The 19492-nt window shown below is 41.3% G+C and overlaps 1 protein-coding gene across 1 annotated transcript in view; it reads left to right on the forward strand.

The window, feature by feature from the left end:
• RYR3 (ryanodine receptor 3) overlaps positions 1 to 19492 on the forward strand; it is a 477803-nt gene that overhangs the window by 351366 nt on the left and 106945 nt on the right. Inside the window, 4 exon segments of the mRNA XM_074327936.1 lie at positions 6414 to 6594; positions 7887 to 7998; positions 10681 to 10801; positions 18787 to 18956. Of these exon segments, the coding sequence (XP_074184037.1) occupies positions 6414 to 6594; positions 7887 to 7998; positions 10681 to 10801; positions 18787 to 18956 (584 nt within the window).

Genomic DNA, 19492 nt, shown 5'->3' on the forward strand with positions numbered 1-19492 from the left:
TGCCAGAAATGATGGTTCTTATTGGAATCTGGTAGAGTGAATCTAACAATGCCTGGGTAAGAAGGCAAGTGTTGAATAACACGTTGAAGAAAGAAATGGGCATAAATTAGCAGTAATGTGGGGCGAGCCTACTGATGGGCCTTTGAGCTGAGAGACATAAATCTTTTAGGATATGTCAATTATATCACAGTAAAGCAGGAAAAATTATTTTAGGGTCAAGAGAACAAAGCAGCACGTTAGCTTTGAAGGGCATAGTCAGTAAAGATGCTTAAAAGAATCCGCTTGTTTATTTCTGTTCATGTATTCATGTTTTTAGAATCAGAAAAGATACAATAATCATTCTTCAGTGTGATTGGTACTGAAGACGGGATAGTTCTCAAATGTACAATACAATTGGAAAGTTCAGCAAACTTTCGAAAAAACCAATGTTATAAGATTTAAATAACGGTTTAAGACAGTTATGAACAACATTGCAGTGTTATACTCAGAAGACACTTCAGATTAGGGTGGTGAGAGCAGAAGGTAGAATGTGAGATGCATTTGAAATATGGCTAGTGGGAGTTGGGTACTTAACATCCGTGTTATACCTTCTCACGGATTATAAGGCATGTGTGATCTATTCTTCCGCACCTTCTTCATTCTCCCACTGGACCTTCTTGAATTTCTATGCCTGAGAAGGGGAAGGAAATCAGTCAGTGGGGTCAGGTAAAGGGTTATAGAGACAAAGGCAAGGAAATCGGTAAAATCTCCATCTGTAAAATCTCAAAGTGAAACAGCATCAAAGCCCAGAAGTAAATAGTCAAAACAACACAAGTAATAGAAAATAAATTACTCAAAGAAGCCAATGGCAAACCAATGCTCAGAGCACCAAAATTCGTAAATCCGCCTAAGTGAAAGGACGTTTGGCCCTGTTCTTTTCATGCTCAGTAAATTGTTCATCAGTTCTTCTCTATGGCTCCCTGTTGGGTCCCAGCAGCAGTGCTGACTGAGCTTCTTGGCAGTGAGCTCAAGTGTCCAAAACTCATATATATGTGGATTCCTTATGAGTCATTTTATTGAAGAGGAAAGACAATGAAGTCTGATACATAAATAAAATTGCGGATTTTAGCTGGATTTTAAAGCATGGCAAAACCTGCTTCATCAACATTATTCACACAAAATGGCAGTATTATGAGCCTAGCGCTCATCACAAATTGATTTTTATCGATAAGAATGCCTATATTTAATAGGTGGGCTCTATTCTATCTAAGCACCTCCATTCTGATTCCAGGCATCAGTATCACCCAAGTTTTATTTCACATATTCATGAAAAAAACCATAGACCCCAAAATTCTAGATCCATGGACATAATTGTAAAATGATTCTGATATTCAATACTGGTCTCCAAAATGCTTGGGGGACTGTGTCAGTCCACCCTGAAAGATTTTCATTTAGTCCCTTGGTTTCCAATTCCACCTATATGCTTATCATCCCCCAAATGTACACTTCCATCCTTTTCCTCTTCCCTAAGCCCCAGACTTGTGTATCCAGTGGCCTACTTGATATTTCCACTTGGCAGGTTGAACCAGGCATCTCAAATTTTGTACATCTTGTGGCTGAATTTTAATGATCTACCCCAAACCTGTACTTCTTGAGGATCCCCCTCTCCCTTACGAGCACAACCAACTTTGCAGATATTCAAATCAAATCTTAGGTGGCATCCTTGATTCAACCTTTTTCCTTATCACTACATTCAAGCCATCAAAAATTCTGTTGATTCAATGTCTAGAAGGTTTCTGAAATTCATCTACTTCTGTCCATCTCCACTGGCCAGCCACATCCTACACCAAGATGTCATTATCTTTCACTTGGGTGACTACAGTTGCATAGGACTGGTTTCCTTGCTTATATTCTCAGCCCTATATCAGTCAGCCTCTGCTGCACAAAAAATAACTTCATAATCTCAGTGGCATAGACTCACAAGCGTTATTTCTTGCTTACTTAGCAGCAAGTTGGCTGGGGAACTCTGCTGCAGGTCTGTGGATCTGTTTAGGGTGGCTCTGTTCACTTGTCTCATTCTGGAGTCCAGGCTTGACTGTCTTCTTCACTACTTGTCCTCTGTTCCTGGATCAGTGACTAACATGTAATATGGGCTCAATGAATGGTTGAATTAATGAGCAAATGGGCAAACAATCCCTGGAATGTTCTCTGTGCTGTCACGGTAGTTTATCGACATATCCTCAGTTCCCTTCCCAGGCTAGAAGGCACTAAGGAGGAGATCCTATGTCCTGACCTCTTGCAATAACTTGTTTATACTGGTTGGCTACCACCATGTTAAGTTGGGCTCTTACCCAAAAAGAGGTATTGAGTCCTGGCCATCACCTCTGCCTTGTAATTCTCTAACTTAACTAAACGAGAGTATCTGTAGACTCATTCATGGTGGGCTCCCAGTGCTCTCCCTGTTGCACTAGGAGTGGCCTGGGAATATGTTCATTTCCTTAGAACTAATTGACATCTGAGAAATTAGTCTTTTGCAAACAGAGGCTAACAATTGGTCCAGTAATGTAGTGATGGATAGTCACCCTCAGCTTTCCATCCAATCATTTCACGCATCTATTGAGCCTCAATGGAGTCCATTTCTTTATTCAGAAAATATTTTGAATGCCTGTTATATGCCAGATGTTAACAAGATGCTTGAGCATACAGGGTTAGATAATTCAGACATAAGGCCCTGTTCTTATTAAATATACAGCCTAGTGAAAAAAACCGACACACAGATACAAGCAATTCATTACTTATACTTGTGCTCAAACGCTTCAAGGAAAAGGACAATGTGTTTGAGAGGACCAGGTTCTTCTGGGGCTTCTAAGTTGAAGCTCGTTCAAAAGGATGAAGTGGAGTTACCTAGGTCAAAGGTTTATGTCAAGGGAAGGGGAAGGAAAAGAGCATTCCAGGCAAAGGACCTTAAAACATGGACTGTAGTTAGAATAGACAAAGAAAAGCAATGGACTGAAAGTAAAATCATTTCATCCCTACTAATAGTCCCTGTGGTGAAAATGACAGCTTCAGGGTAAAATGGGGCTGAGTCATTCCATTTCCTTCAGACTTCTCAGGAATGTGGAAAAGAAGATAGTAATGTGAAGACAGTGTTGAGAGCCTTTGAGGAAAGGTGCTGTGAACATTCACACTGTTATTAAGTTCATTATTCATTTTGGAACTCAAGCAAAAGCATTGTTGTAAGCCCTTGGGCAAAAGTAATTTACCTCAGATCTCTCTCCCCCTTGAAAAATGCCCTCAGGGTCAACATTCAGCTTCCCTACAGTGGATTTGGTTGACAGTGCAGCCTGCTGAGCTACAGGTAATTAAGAGGAGAATGTTCTCTCTCTTCTAATCATGCCATTCCCTGTACCTTGTGAAGCCTTTGGAAATTATTTTCATGGTCCCCTCTCTAATTGACAGCAGTGATTGTACCTCAGTTCCTTCCTCTTGCAGGGTGCCCTCTGTAATCCCCCACAAATCAGTAATCAAGGAATGGCTTCTGGGTTAGTTGGTGGAGCCAACTTAATTAGCTGAGATCTGAAGACCTGAGATTCAGATAAAATAAGGCTAATGTGGCAAATAAATTTCAATAGCATCATCAGTATAGAACTCATAGTCTGGTTTTCCAATTCTATTGCATACTGTGGCCCATGTCCCATCAAACTCCATGACGCCGATGACTGTGGGAAGAGCTAAGTTGAATTCAGCATGCTGGTAAAGACTGGCTGACCCACGAGAGTTTCCATCCTGAGAACTGAAAGAATCAGAGCACAATATTTAAATAAGCTGATTAACAGGTTTTTTTTTAACACTTAAAATGTCAAAGTTTTAGCTTCATTATCCTCAAAATGAAAAATGAGAAATAGGAGGGTGGGTATATGTGCTACATGATAAGTTTGGGGGGCCAAAAATATTTGAAAGCAGTTAACTATGAGTTTATAACTAAGGAGATTTGCTTGCAAACATGTTGATTCTCCTGGTGTTTTGCTTTAAGTATCCCTCCTGTGATTAACCTCTGTCAGGTATAAGTGTTGGGATCAGCTTATAGGAAAGCATGGCCGTAGGGCTTGGCATCGGCACTTTGTCTGAGCTCTTCTACAAACTACACAGCATCATTCAGCCTCTTGTTGGTTTCTCTTTTCATCAGTTCTTTCTACTGTACCATTATTGTGATTTATTTTACCCTCTTACCATCTCCTGAGAATTTTCCTAACATGGATTTTGGTTTAATAAAAACAAGTTCTTTTTTGATGTTATATATTAGATGAAACTTGAAGAAAGCCTTCTTTACAAAAACTGTAGTCTTGAAGGATTGAACTATAAAGCAGCGAAGGCATACTGATGGGCTGTTTAAATTCAGTTTAATAAAAATTCTTCTGAATCAAGTACACGATTCTAAAACTTAAAGAGGTATATGTTTACAATCTTGAATTTTACCTGCAGTGCAAACGGCCACGTGATTTAAAAAGGGTATCAGGGGGCCAACCTCTAGACCAGGACGATGGCTGTAATATATGGTAGGCTCTCCAGGGCTGTGAGACAAATCGAATGTGTTCAAGTATGAGTTTGGTGAGAGATGAGCACAAGTTTTAAGCATTTGGATAGCAAGCTCAGCTCCTCTGAACCTCCAGACCTGACGGGAGAAATCTCTGCATATGGGTTAGACCAATATACACACTCTAACACTAGAAGAGCCATGAATATCTATCTTAACAGGGCAAATGAAGCCCAGTGAGATTATTCAGTGTGCATACTTACACAGCGATTTGCTAAAAAGCTGGACTGAAAAACCAGGTTTTCTGGGTTCCAATTCTAATGCTCTACTCGCAACACTTCTAAGTCGATTTCATTAACATTTTTATTAAACAGAACTTAAACTCCTGTGATGGTTTTAAAATATGTCTATAAATTCATCAGTGCTCCTCCCTCCTAAAGGTGGAGTCTCATTCTTCTGTTGAGTGTGAACTGGACACAGTTAATCCCTTCTAATGAATAGGATCTGGGCGAAGTGATGCTATGTGACAGAATTGTAAAAGGCATTGCAGCTTCCGCCTTAGTCCCTCTCTTGGAGCATTTGCTCTGTGGGAATCCAGATGCCGTGCCACGAGAACCCCCAAGCAGCCCTATAGGGAGGTCTACATGGTGAGGAACAGAGACCTCCTGCCAACAGCCACGTGAGTGTGGAAGCTGATACTCCACATCCAGTCAAGCCTTCAGAAGACTGCCTTGTCAACATTTTGGCTGCAGTTTCAAGGGAGGTCCCCAGCCAGGACCACCTAGCTTAGTCACTCCCAAATTCCTGACCTACAGAAACTGTGAGATAATAAGTATCGTTTTAGCCTGCGAAGACTTGAGGTAGCTTTTTATGCCAACATAAGTAATGAATACAACAGTATATCTCTAATACAAGTGCAACCTCTATTATAGAGTTCAGTCCCCCAAGAAATATCTAATGATTTTATGGAAGAGTTTTTCTTCAGGCTTCATCCAATGTGCAACATCAAAATAGTCCTATCTTTGAGTCTTGGTCGAGAGATAAATTCTCAGACACAAATTCAGCTTTCATCTGAGACAGAAGGTGTGTTTTATGGAGTTGATTGAACAGCTGTAAAACTGCGTTTGACTCTGAGTATTAGCTCTGAGAGGCATTGGCTGTCTCTCTCTGCAGGTGACAGTTCCACTGCTTAATCACTTCATTTCTCAGGAAATGAGATCCTGTCTTAGTTGTCTATGGTTCTTCCAAAGGGAAATACCAGGAGAATGCAATTCTCCAATATTTAGCTTCCCACAGAGCTATTTTAGGAATAACTAAGACAGCTTTACCAAGTAGGTTTTCATCTGGAGAAATGATTTCAGAAATGCTCTGAGGTCCATCCACACAAGCCTGATTGTTCTGGAGAAGGTATTAGACTATGAGAATACAGCTCAGGAGCTAAGGTGTCACTTCTCCAGAGGTGAATTGAGGCTTGAGTTACCATTCTTCCTCCTCTCCAAGAAGGAAGGAAATATCTTTTAAGCTCCCCCTCAGGGAGTTAATAAAGAAATAAAGTATTTTATTCTCTAAGTCACCTGTGAATTAACCAATGATCAGTGGAAGACTTGGTAGTGTATTTTTTGCCCTTGGAGGACCTAAATATCGTTAAATAATATGAACAGCACAAATGCCTGAACTGAGAAATAAGATTCTGATTTATATGGGTTAGTCATCATACTTCAACTAAACAGATTCTGACCCAAATTAGCAAAGCTCACCTCTGTCTCCGTTAGTGTTACCTCCTAATCTCAAGAGTGAGTGACCAGCTGAGTCAAGCGCTATTCTCCCAGCCTCATCAATTAGAAATAAATTCTGGGGTCATCCTTTCCCATGAGAAGGAAGTAATGCCTCTTTTTCTTAGGTGAAAGTGTCGAAGAGAATGCTAGTGTCGTGGTCAAGCTGCTCATCAGACGCCCCGAGTGCTTCGGGCCGGCCCTGCGGGGTGAAGGCGGGAACGGGCTGCTGGCAGCCATGCAGGGTGCCATTAAGATCTCTGAGAACCCAGCCCTCGACCTCCCCTCTCAGGGATACAAGAGAGAAGTGTAAGTGAATGAAATGGCCTTCTGGCACGGATGTGATGGGCGAGCTCCCAAATATTGTCAGTACATGGACTGTTCAAGAATTGTCAATAACTTCCCCCTGACAGAGAAGGCACGGGTACTTCACAGTTGTGCTGAAAACATTTTCAATCACTTTGTCAAGTACGTTGTTGTCTTGACTCTCCCTGTAAGCCTAGCAATCAACATCACCTTCACCCCCTTTCAGTTCCCCTACTCCAGTTAGACGACTTGGCAAAATCCAGAAGCTGGCAAGCTCTTTTAGCAGCATTGCGCCCCCTACAACATGCCTCAGGAAGAAGCTGTATAGAGGCTAAAAGACCCGGACCAGCAAGGTCATGGTAACTGGCTAACTCCAGCCTGTTCCCTTCAGCATCTTAAACCTTGGTGTCTCATCTCATACCTCACTTTTATTATAAAAAGCGGTAGTACTCTCCACTTCCTCTTCGGAAAGTGTTTTGAAGGTTAAAAAGAGCTGCAGGATATGAAAAATCACAGCATTACTAATCTTGGTGTTGAAAAGTTAAGGCGATAGTTGGTGAATTAGTGGATTGCCTTGTGCCTTTCCTTTCGTTATGTCTTATGACCATTTCCCTTTCTTTTATCACAGCCTTAGACTAGACCCCAGAATCTAGATAATGGGTATAACTCAACAGAGGTAACTCTCCAGCTGGTTGGCTTTTTTGTTTGTTTTGGGGTTTTGGTTTTCTTTAGTTTGGGGTTTTGTGTGTGTGTGTGTGTGTGTGTGTGTGTGTGTTTCTTTATTTGTCCTGGCAGGTGATGTAGTAGAGCTAGAAAGAACCTAAAACATAAGCTGTCCCAACTTCCTCATGTAACATAAGAAAAATACTGAGGCCCAGGGTCGTACAGCTTGTTAGCAACTGAGCCAGGACATGGTCTTAGCCCTCCTGACTCCTTGTCCAATGTGCCTTCCATGTATATTCAGGAAGGAAAGGGGAGTGAACAGTTGGTAGGAGTTGTGAGGATTGCGGTATCTTTCCACGAGTGTATATGGTCTAAATGATCAGCTGATGTCAGAACTTGTGCCTTAATGGTCATGAGCCCCTAGGAATGTATGGACAAATACTTAGGTCCTTTGAACTTAGTGACTAAAGTCACCTGGTTGACTTCTGGAGAGAGGGCAGGGATCCAAGGGGAGGGACGCATGATGCCCAGGACGAGCAGAGTAAGTATTTTCAAATCAAGCAGCTCGTGTGTAATAACGTGGCCACCCTTGCCAGGCTTTCTCACACCTCCCTGTGTTGGTTCTTTCTCAGCAGCACGGAGGACAGTGAAGATGAAGAAGAGATCGTGCACATGGGCAATGCAATCATGTCATTTTATTCGGCCCTTATAGATCTCCTGGGCCGCTGTGCTCCTGAAATGCACGTAAGTGATAGCGTTCCCAGAGAGCAACTTTGAGGGGCGTGAGCCAAAAGCACTTCAATCTCCCGAATGTAATTTCTTCTTCTGTCTCTGGCATTGGCTGACGCCTTTCTCTCAGTTCCTTTTAGCTAACATGTAAAGTTGCTTCCGTATCTGATACCTGATGCCACCGCTTTCTAAGGAATGTGTGTGTGTGTTACGTGTTGTTGAGTTGGCTCCAATTCCCGGAGACCTTCTGAGTGAGTGATGTGCACGAGGCCCACTCAGCTCCTGCAGAGTCCTGCCTATGGCGTCTTTTACGAAAGCATCCACCTCGTATCTGGCCTTCCTGTTCTCCTTCTGTCTTCAATGTTTCCCAACATTATTGTCTTTTCCAAGGAACCCTGCCTTCTCCTGATGTGCCTGAAGTAGGGCTAAGGAATAACTCCTAGGCAAATCCCTGTATTATGTGATTTCTCTGTGGCACCAGTTGGGCACATATTCTGTGTCAAAGTCCACCCAAAATTGTGACCCCTATGCCTCAATTTTGTCAAAATGTGACCAACTTGGTTATGGCCATCAGGCTACTCCACATGGAAAATCCTTTTTTCTTGATGACCATGGCGTTAGATACCAGTTTCTTCCCAATGTTCGTGTTTTGGTTATTTCCCAGTGGGAAGCTTTGCAGCCATACTGAAAAGAATGAGTGTATTTTTATGGGATATCTTCTCAGACTTCCAGTATTGACCTGAAAAGTTGTGTTCTTCCTCTTCCCTTTTTCTCCTCTGCTGGGAGCTGTGAGTGACCTTATTTCACATAAGGCTTCACATCGTAAGTGAAAGGAAATAACTGTTTTTTGCAGGAAAACAGAAAAGACAGGCTTTTAAATTAAAAGAAAAAATATTTGGTAATTCTTTTTTTAAAAACGGCTTGATTTGCTCATTCAGGGCTCTGGCACCTGCCGGCCTCGCTCTGCAGTGCTCACTGCATTTGGATTATTCCAGAGCGTCTCCCAAAAGCACCTGCAATGCAGATTGAGCTGATATGAACAGTGGTATCTGATGCTGATGAGGTGGTGTATTTGGTCACTGAAAGTTAATAGTGGGTGTGTTGTATTTTTTAATTCTAATGTAAAAGCCATTAAAATAGTGGCTTTCAAACTCTTTGACCAAAACAATTTGTTTTGACCATGGTAAGAAATATCATTTACTTTGCCACCTCGTATACCAGAAACAAAATTTACCCTTACTACAGACATTGCACTCTAATTTTTTTTCTATTCTATACTAATCTATTTCATGCTCTTTAGTGCTAGTCACAACCCACTAACTTGATTTTACAACCCACTGATTGGTCACGACCTGTAGTTAAAGCATCTACTCTTATCTTTCTTCCAGTATGTCATAGTCTTTCCTAATACACAATCTAGCCTGTTTTCAAATGCATTGACAAGTGTTTAGGGAAACTATTCCAATATGGAAGAATCTAGATCAAAAGCACTACAGATATAAGAAAGTCTAAATCTTGGTAAGATATCAGAATACTTAGAATTCTAGTTCCAACTGTGAACAACCAGCCTTACCTGCATAGGTCCATTTTTCTAGTTCTGCACCTTTAAGCAAATGAAGGAAGCTTGAAAGGGAGCCAGGGTGTTCCACACCCTTGGGAGGAGGGGAATCCATTCCCCTGATCACCTGCCATCACTGCAGAAAGCAAGTTGCACAGTTTGCTTCCCCTCAGGAAGATAGCAGCATGGGATAGCTAAGCCATCAGAGCCCCATCTGGGAAGGAGTGTCTTCCTTACTGCCCCTCGGGTCCAACATATCACATGTCACACATCACATGTCACACATCACACACACACACACACACACACACACACACCCTTTTCAGAACCCCACCCCTGGACGCCTGCTCTGTGAGTGGAGGTGAGAGGGGCAATGCCATCATCACTGACCCTCTACCCACGGGAATGAGAGGTGACAGCTAGGGTGAATGCACAGGCATTCTTTTCCTGGGGCCTCCGAGCATCATGTCCCAGCATGCCATTCAGCTGTCCTGGGGGTACATTCGATCCTGAGCTAGTGGCTAAGGGCCTGTGCCCAGAAGCATACCTGCTGTGCCCACATGTGGGAAGATGTACACCCACAGGTTGGCCCATTCATAGCTATAGGGATCACGTTATGCATCCCAGAATAACTCCACCGAGATGCTCAAATTCTCCAAGACATTCTCTACATCCCTCTTGCCTACCCCGGTCCCAGCATTAATCAAACTTTTAGGAAACTGAGATTCATAAATCTTGCTACATTTAGCAGAATTCTCGATCCTGGAATCACAGCTACATCGTCAAGCCTTCTGTCATGGCCACTGAGAGCTCCCAGAATTGCAGTCACACTGAGAATCACCAACAGGCTTCACATATGCTGCCAAGACGTGACACCATGACTGCATGACCATTGTAATCACAGCAAAGGAATCGAATGACCTCCTTGGCCAGAATTATTCCCTTGGTAGCACCACTTCGAGCAAATCAAGAGAAAGCTCCTCTCTTTCCCCATGGCCCTAAGTGTCTATGGCAATTAGGGAAATTTAGGAGTGTACCCACCCCTTAAAGAGAACCATTTCATCGCCAGAGATCTGGAGGTGGGGTGGAGTGGGGGTGTGGGTGCTTCCTTGACCTTATTCTCCTCCCCTGCGTTGCAGCTTATCCAGGCAGGCAAGGGGGAAGCCATCCGGATCAGGTCGATCCTGCGCTCCCTCGTCCCCACCGAGGACTTGGTTGGGATCATCAGCATCCCCTTGAAACTGCCCTCCCTGAATAAAGGTAAGAGAAGCAGCTGAAGGCTGAGCTGCAGTCTCCCCAGGGGCCACTCTCTCAGGGTCGGGACTCTGTCCACCAGCACATGCTCCTTCCAGGCTGGTATGGCAGGCAGGCAGCAAGGGGCAGGTCTTGTCCTTTTTCTGGTGAAGAGTTCTCTCCTCCTGGCTCCAGCTGCTCTCTCGTCTGCTCCCGTGTCACAGACTCCCATCCCCCACGTCCCATCGATACGGACTGTCCAGACCTCACAGTCCTCCGAACAATCTAAGCTCTGGAAGGAGGCTAATGGGATGGGACCAGTGGACGCTCTCACCATGGCCTGCCTTCTCCTGCGCCGCTATGTCCCCCAGATTGTGCAGCCAGCTGGGGCAACAGACAGGTAGGGCCGGACACAGGCTCCCTTCTGCCGCAGTCCTGTGTGCCTTGTGGCCGTGGATCATACACAGTCTTTCCCCCAATGCCACTTGTGACATTTGGCATCAGTCAATGTTAACTTTGCAAAACCTCTACATTCAGTTTCTCCATGTCACTCCACCTGCTATCCAGGCAGTTTCATTGAGGCAGATGGAGGAATTGAAAAGATAGCACGACTCTGACTGTTACAGTGTTTCCCGAATTGGTGTTCTGTGGAACATTTTTGGAGACGATATTAATTGGTGCACAAGGGGTTTGGAGTCAAATAAGTTTGGAAATGCTATGCAATGTGTCACATTTTTTCTAGCTTTACTGAGATATAACTGATATAGAACATTTATGTAAGTTTAAGGTATACAATGTGATGATTCAATACGCACATATATTGCAAAATGTTTAATACATTAACGTTAGTTAACACGTTCTTCACATAATTACCATTTTTGTTGTTCTTCTTATGCTGAGAACATTTAAGTTCTACTCTGCCAGCAACTTTCAAGTATATAATACAGTATTGTTAACTGTCGTCATCATGCCACACATTAGATCCACAGAACTTCTTACACCTGAAAGTTTGTACTCTCTGACCAACAGCTCCCCATTTCTCCCACCTCTCCCAGCCCCTGGTAATCACCAATCTACTCTCTGTTTCTATAAGTTCAATGTTTTTAGGTTCCACATATAAGTGAGATGACAGTATTTGTCTTTCTCTGTCTGACGTATTTCATTTAGCATAATGCCCTCAAGTTCCATCCATATTTTTGCAAGATTTCCTTCTTTTTTATGGCTGAATAATGTTCCATAGTGTGTGTGTATCACATTTCTTTTATCTATTCATTAATCAGCAGACACTTAGACTGTTTCCATGTCTTGGCTATTGTGAATAATGCCACAATGAGCACAGCAGTGCAGATATCTCTTCCAGATAGTAATTTCATTTCCTTCAGATATATACCCAGAAGTGGAATTGCTGGGTCATATCTGCTTTTAATTTTTAGAGGAACCTCCATACTGTTTTCCACAGTGGCTGCACCCAGTTTGCAGTCCCACCAATAATGCACGAAAGTTTCCTTTTCTCTTGCTCCTCACCAGCATTTGTTATCGTTTGTCTTTTTTATAATAGTCATTCTGACAGGTGTGAGGTGATCTCCTTATGATTTTGATTTGCATTTCCTGATGATTAGTGATGTTGAGCACCATATTGTGTACTTGTTGGTCATTTTTCTGTCTTTTTTGGAAAATATCTATTCAGGTCCTTTGCCTATCTTTTAATTAGATTATTTGCTTTTTCGCTGTTGAGTTGTTTGAGTTCCATATATATTTTGGATATTATCTCCTTGTCAGATACATGGTATGCAAATATTTTCTCCTATTCCATAAGTTGCCTTTGTTTTGTTGATTGTTTCCTTTGTTATGCAGAAGCATTTTTGCATAAGTTTGATGTAGTCCCACATGTCAATTTTTGCTGTGCTTACATCATATCCAAAAAATCATTGCCAAGACCAACGTCAAGGAGCTTACCCAATGTTTTCTTCTAGGAGTTTTCTGTTTTAGGTCTTATGTTTCCTTAACTTCTATTGAGTTAATTTTTGTGAATGGTATAAGGGTTCATTTCATTCTTTTGCATATGAATATCAGTTTTTCCACCACCATTTATTGAAGATACTATCCTTTGTCCTTTGAGTATTCTTGGCTTCCTTGTCAAATATTATTTGACTGGATATATGTGGGTTTATTTCTGGGCTCTCAATTCTGTTCCATTGATCCATGTGTCTGTTTTTATTCCAGTACTATACTGTTTTGATTACTCTAGCTTTGTAATATAGTTTGAAATCAGGAAGTGTGATGCCTCCAACTTTGTTCTTTCACAAGAGTGGTTTGCCTATTCAGGATCTTTTGTGATACCATACAAATTTTAGAATTGTTTTTCTATTTCTGTTAAAAACGATATTGGAATTTTGTAGGGATTGCATTGACTCTATAGATGGCTTTGGGTAGTATGGACATTTAAACAATATTAACTTGTCAGGTCCATGAACACAGGTTTTCTTTCCATTCATGTTTTCTTCAGTTTCTTTCATCAGCATCTTACAGTTTTGGCTGTATAAATATTTCACTTCCTTTGTTAAATTTATTTCTAGATATTTTATTGGTTTTGATACTTTTGGAAATAGGGTTGTTTTCTTTATTTCTTTTTTATGTAATTCATTGTTAGTGTATAGAAACACAACTGATTTTTGTATGTTGATTTTGAATCCTGAAACTTTACTGAATTTGCTTATTAGTTGTAACAATTTTTGGTGGAGACTTTAGGATTTCTTATATACAAGATCATGTCATCATCAAACAGAGCTAATTTTACTTTTTCTTTTTGAATTTGGATGACTTTTATTTCTTTTTCTTACCTAATTGCACTGACTAGGATTTCTAGTACTATGTTGAATAGGAATGGTAATAGTAGGCACCCTTGTCTTGACCCTGATCTTAGAGGGAAAGTTTTCCATTTTTCAACATTGAGAATATTAGTTGTAGGTTTGTCTATATGGTCTTTAATATGTTGAAGTATGTTTTTTTTCTATACCCAACTTGTTGAGAGTTTTCATCATGAAAGGATGTTGAATTTTGTTAGATGCTTTTTTGGTAACTGTTTAAATGATCATGTGATTTTTGTCTTTCATTCTATTGGTGTGATATATCACATTTATAGACTTGTGTATGTTGAACCATCCTCGCATTCCAGGGATGAATCCTACTTGATCATGGTGCATGATCCTTTTAATGTGTTGTTGAATTTGGTATGCTAGTATTTTGCTAAGCAATTTTGCGTGTACAGTTGACCTTTGAACAACATGGGTTTGAACTGTCTGGGTTCATTTACGCATGGATTTTTTCCAATAAATATATAATTAGCCCTCTGTTTCTATTGGTTTTGCATCCATGGATTCAACCAATTGTAGATCAAAGACAGTATTTTTGATACGCAGTTGGAAATCTGTGGATGGGTAGGGCTGACTGTAAGTATTGCTTTATACCATTTTATATAAAGCAGTTGAGTATATGCAGATTTTGGTATCTGTGGGGGATCCTGGAACCAATCCCCTACAGATACCAGGGGACAACTGTAGTTAAGTTTGGGGGAAATCAAAAGTTATGTGTGGATTTTGAATTCGTGGGGAACTGGGCACTCCTAACACCTACATTGCTGAAGGATCAATTGAATAGTCATCAGGAACATTGGCCTGTAGTTTTCTTTTCTTGTAGTATCCTTATCTGGCTCTGGTATCAGGGTATTGCTGGCCCCATAAAATGAGATTGGGAGTGTTCCCTCTTCAATTTTGGAACTTTGGGAAGGATTGTTATGAATTCCTCTTTAAATATTTGGTGGAATTTACTCATGAATTCATCTAGTTCTAGGCTTTTCATGTTGGGAGGTTTTTGATTACTGATTTAATCTCCTACTCATTATTGGTCTGCTCAGATTTTTTTACTTTTTCATGGTTCATTCTTAGTAGGTTGTATGTTACTAGGAATTTAACTATTTCTTCTTGGTTGTCCAATTTGTTGACATATAGTTTTTCATAGTAATCTCTTATAATCATTTGTATTTGTGTGATATCAGTTATACCATCTTTCATTTATAATTTTACTTAAATTGTCTCTCTTTTTTCCTTGGTAAGTCTAGCTAAAGGTTTGTAAACTTTATCTTTTCAAAAAATTAGCTTTTAGTTTTGTTTATCATTTTTACGGTTTTCCTATTCTCTATTTCATTTATTTCTGCCTTGATCTTTGTTATTTTCTTTATCATCTTAGAGTATTCTAGATCTGACTGTGTACTTACCTTTATCAGTATGTTGTATATTTTCATGTTATTAATTAGCATCCTTTTATTTCAGCTTGAAGAACTCCTTTCAGCTTATCTTGTAAGGCAGGTCTAGTGGTGATGATTTCCCGGAGCTTTTGTTTGTTTGGGAAAGTATTTCTCTAGCCTTCATTTCTGAGAGACAACTTTGTTGGTTAAAGTATTCTTGTTTGGCAGTTTTTTCTTTCTTCACTTTGAATGCATCATCCTACTCTCTCCTGGCCTGCAAGGTTTCTGCTTAGACGTCTACTGATAGCCCTGGGAGGGTGGGAGGTTCCTTTGTATGAAAATTTTTTTCTCTTGCTGCTTTTAAAATTCTTTCTTTGTCTTTGATTTTAGACAGTTTTATAATAATGTATCTTGGAGAAGATCATTTGGGATTGAAATTTTGACATGACCTATTATTACCTTCATGAACTTGGATGTCCAGCTATATCCCCAGGTTTGGGAAGTTCTCAGCCTTTATTTATTTAAGTAAGCTTTCTAACTCTTTTCCTTCTCTTCTCCTCTGGGACTCCAGTGATGTATAGATTGTTTCTCTTAATGGTGTCCCATTAGGCCCATAGTCTTTCTTCTTTCCTTTTCATTCTTTTTTCTTTTTACTCCTCTTGCTAGATAATGTCAAGTGATCTTTTTTTGAATTTACTGATTCTTCTGCTTGGTTCAGTATATTGTTGAAGTCCCTATTGAATTCTTCAATTCAATCATTGCATTCTTCAGCTCCAAAACTTCCATTTGTTTGTTTTTATGTTTTTAAAATTTTTATCTCTTTGTTGAACTTCTGATTTTGTTCTCATATTTTTTCCTGATTTCATTAAATTGCTTTTCTGTGTTCTCTTGTAACTCTCTGAGCATCTTTAGAATGATTATTTGGAATTGTTGGGCAATTCATGTAACTTTATTTCTTTAGGATCAGTTACTAGAAATTATGTTTCTTTTGTGATGTTATGTTTCCTTATTCTTTGTGATACATGCAGCCTTGCATAGGTATCTGCACATTTGAAGAAGCAGTCGTTTAGTCCAGACGTTATGGATTGACTTTCACAAGGAAACACCTTTACATGTGAATGGGGCACATTGGATTATGTAGTCACCCCACGTCTAGTGAAGCAAGGTGCCACCTGCAGGGGTTTGTGGCAGCTTTGGGTCCAGGGGTGAGGGGTGATGTATTGTCAACTCAGGCCACTGGGATCCACAATATTGACAACTGCGTAGTCTTTTGCAAGAGTGTCAGGAGTGCACAGTGGCTGCAAGAGCTGTTGGGGTCCTTAGCTGTGCTTCCAGGTCTAGCGACTAGGGACCAGGGCAGGCAGTGGTGGTGGGCCTGGTATACACAGACTCAGCTGCAGAGACTAGCTGCAGGTACCTGTGTAGTGACCCAGGCCAATTACAGACACACACATAATGACAATGGCCAGGACCAGCGGCAAGGACCAGGGCCACCTATGGGTGCACTAGTAGCTTCAGGGACCCTGGCTGTTAGCATCTGTTCCTGCGGCTTCTGAGTTTCACCCTATACACAGAAGTGGAGGCCAGTGGCAAGACTGTGGCCAGTGGGGTGCATGTTCACCACTGAAGATGCTAGCTACTGGTGAGCCCAGCAGTGTGGACCATTGGCAGGAAATAGGGCCAGAGCTGAGCCCACAAGCAGCTATGGGGGCCCTGCCTGTCGGTATGCACTCCCCTGGCTGCAGGGTCTCACCAAGGTTGTGTGTGTGGCAGTAGGGACTGGTGATGATAGTCTATTCCCGAATGCACACACGTCAGTGGGTATCAACTTCAGGGTCTAGGCTGGTGTCTTGAACTCACACAGCTGCAGAGGCCAGAGCTGGCTGCGACTGCAAATCCTGGGTTCCGGCAGTAAAGGGGGATGGGAATGGAGAGAGACACAGGCAGCTGGACATTTGCAAACATGAAAACCTGTGAAATCTGCCAGGGTTTCATGGTAGCTGTGCTGGCTGTTGGTTTCATCAGTGGCAAAAGCTACTGAGATCCTCTGCAGAGCAGCTCACTGGGAACCACATTGGCTCCCGCTGTGTGACTGATACAGGTAGCCTCTGGCCTTCTTTCTTGACCTTCGCCACCTTCAGACATCTCAGCTTTGCTAGTGTCTGGATGGGTGGAACCAAAGCAGCTCCTTCATGTGGGGCCCTAAAAGGCTGGAGAAGCTGGTCACTCACCCCACTCTTCCTTTGCCAATGGAGGGAACTCTTTCTAGCTGAGGCATTCCCTCTTGGTACCTAGCTGTGCCAGCCTGGGGCAGGGGATGATGCAGGCATAATGAAGCTGTTCTTCCTTCCTTTTTTGTGTGGTTATTCTCAGGTGTTTTGTTCCGCTGTGTAGCTGAAGTTCCTTAAGTGGCCTCCTGATCTCTCCCAGTGCTTTTTTTGTTCACAGATAGCTGTGTAATTGTTGATCTTTGTGGGGGACGGAAACTGGGGTCTCCTATACCTCAATCTTGGCCATGCCACTCTCAAAAATATCACATATGTATAACTTCATAATTATTAAGATGATAGAGCTTCTGAGAAAACGTGGTAAAGAAAATAAATGTTGAACTCAATGTTTCCCAAACTTTTTGAGCACAAAACTCTTATTAATATTAAAAATACTGTTCCTCAGAACACCAGGTGTGTCTGAGAGGTTTATCCAGCCTTGGCTGTTCAGATCCAGTTCCCCCTGGTGCTAAGGAGAGGAAAGGCAGGCCGCTTCCAGTCGTAAAGGTCCCTTCTTCCCTCCTTGCTTTCCCAAAGTCTTACACTAATCGCTGGGTTAAATAAGGTTCTGGGCTGGATAGTACAAAATCTCTGCAGATCTCAGGGTACCTTATGAAGTACGGTATTTAAATATGCTCTGAGTATGGCTTTGTCATTTAGGGGGCTGTCTTTCCTCATTTTTTGATGTTAACAAAATAGTAGGAAGAAGACTATTTTTCTTTTGTATCCTTTTTCAAAATTCTGTCTTTATTCTCCAAGTCAGGCAATTTTTATTTTCTTCGTATTATTCCCCACTTCATCTTTGAACCTCTTTATTAATATAAAGTTAGAATTATTGGATAATTTGATCTAAATTTCAACTAAATCAGATAATAATTTCAAAATACTAGAAGACTATTTCCTCAGTTTTGTGCTGTTTATGATATAATGGCTATGGACATGACATGCTTTTAAGTTTATTCTGCCTTACATTTTCTCTCTCTTATGTCTTCAATCAACAAAGCAGGAAACCAGGCCCTGATTCCTGGCATTTGCCCATTAGTGTGGTATAAATATTCTTACTATGGTTAATTTCAAGCTACCAACATAACGTCACTGAGCACAGAGTTGGAAAGAGAAGAAGACACACAGCACACCATTATATTGCCTTTCCAACATGCAAATACAATAGATGTAAACAACCTCAAGAGTATATAGTTTATAGTAAAATAATTAAGAAGTAATGAATTTTGAGTACTTATTACCTTTCAACATATAATGTACTTAATTGTAAATTTTAAATTTTAATAATGGCCATGTCTAACAACTGGCTCACAAAAGTTCCCAAAATTTTAGCAATCAGCTCTTCCAAGCCAGTGTAAGCTGGACCCAGCACAATATTATATGATTTCCAAAATTCCTATGGCTTGTTAGGAGAACGAGACATAGACAAACTCTTTGTCGCCTTTGAGACTGTGAAGATAGAAAAGATAGAGAAAGTACATTCTCTGTGTGTCTTTCAGACGGGTCGGTGAGCGAGCCAGACATGGCAGCCAACTTCTGCCCTGACCACAAGGCACCCATGGTGCTCTTCCTGGACCGTGTATATGGCATTAAGGATCAAACTTTCCTGCTCCACTTGCTGGAGGTCGGATTTTTACCGGACTTAAGAGCCTCAGCCTCTCTAGATACAGTAAGTGACTAAAATAAGAACAAACATGTTTCCTACCATTGTAAATTAGTAACATTGGATTTAGAAGTGAATATTTTCTACCTACTCACTAATTACATATTAGTAACGTGCTTTAAAGAGTGAGAAAACAGAGGCACCCAGAAATGGAAGGTCTTAATTTATTGGACCAGAAACTTACGAGTAGATGCAGGTAAACTTGACCTCAGATTTTCAATCCAGCTCTCATTTCAAAAGTCTCTCAACTTGGGCACTACTTGTTGTGAGGGGCCATGCTGTGCATTGTAGGATGTTTAGCAGCATCGCTGGCCTCTATCTACTAGATGCCAGCAACACCACCCCCCAAACCAATTCTGGGTTTCACCAAATGTTTCCTGCGGGACAAAATCACCCTCACGTGAGAACTATGGCTCTGTGACTCATAAAATCAGCTGGCTGGCAGCATTATAGTCTGGAAATAATCTTTCCACTCTCGCTCGTAAGTTTAATGCACTGACCATCAGGAAGACTAGTCTAAGCTCAGGGCATGACAAGAGGCC

The sequence above is a fragment of the Rhinolophus sinicus genome, linkage group LG03, assembly GCF_036562045.2.
Source record: "Rhinolophus sinicus isolate RSC01 linkage group LG03, ASM3656204v1, whole genome shotgun sequence".
Taxonomy (NCBI): domain Eukaryota; kingdom Metazoa; phylum Chordata; class Mammalia; order Chiroptera; family Rhinolophidae; genus Rhinolophus; species Rhinolophus sinicus.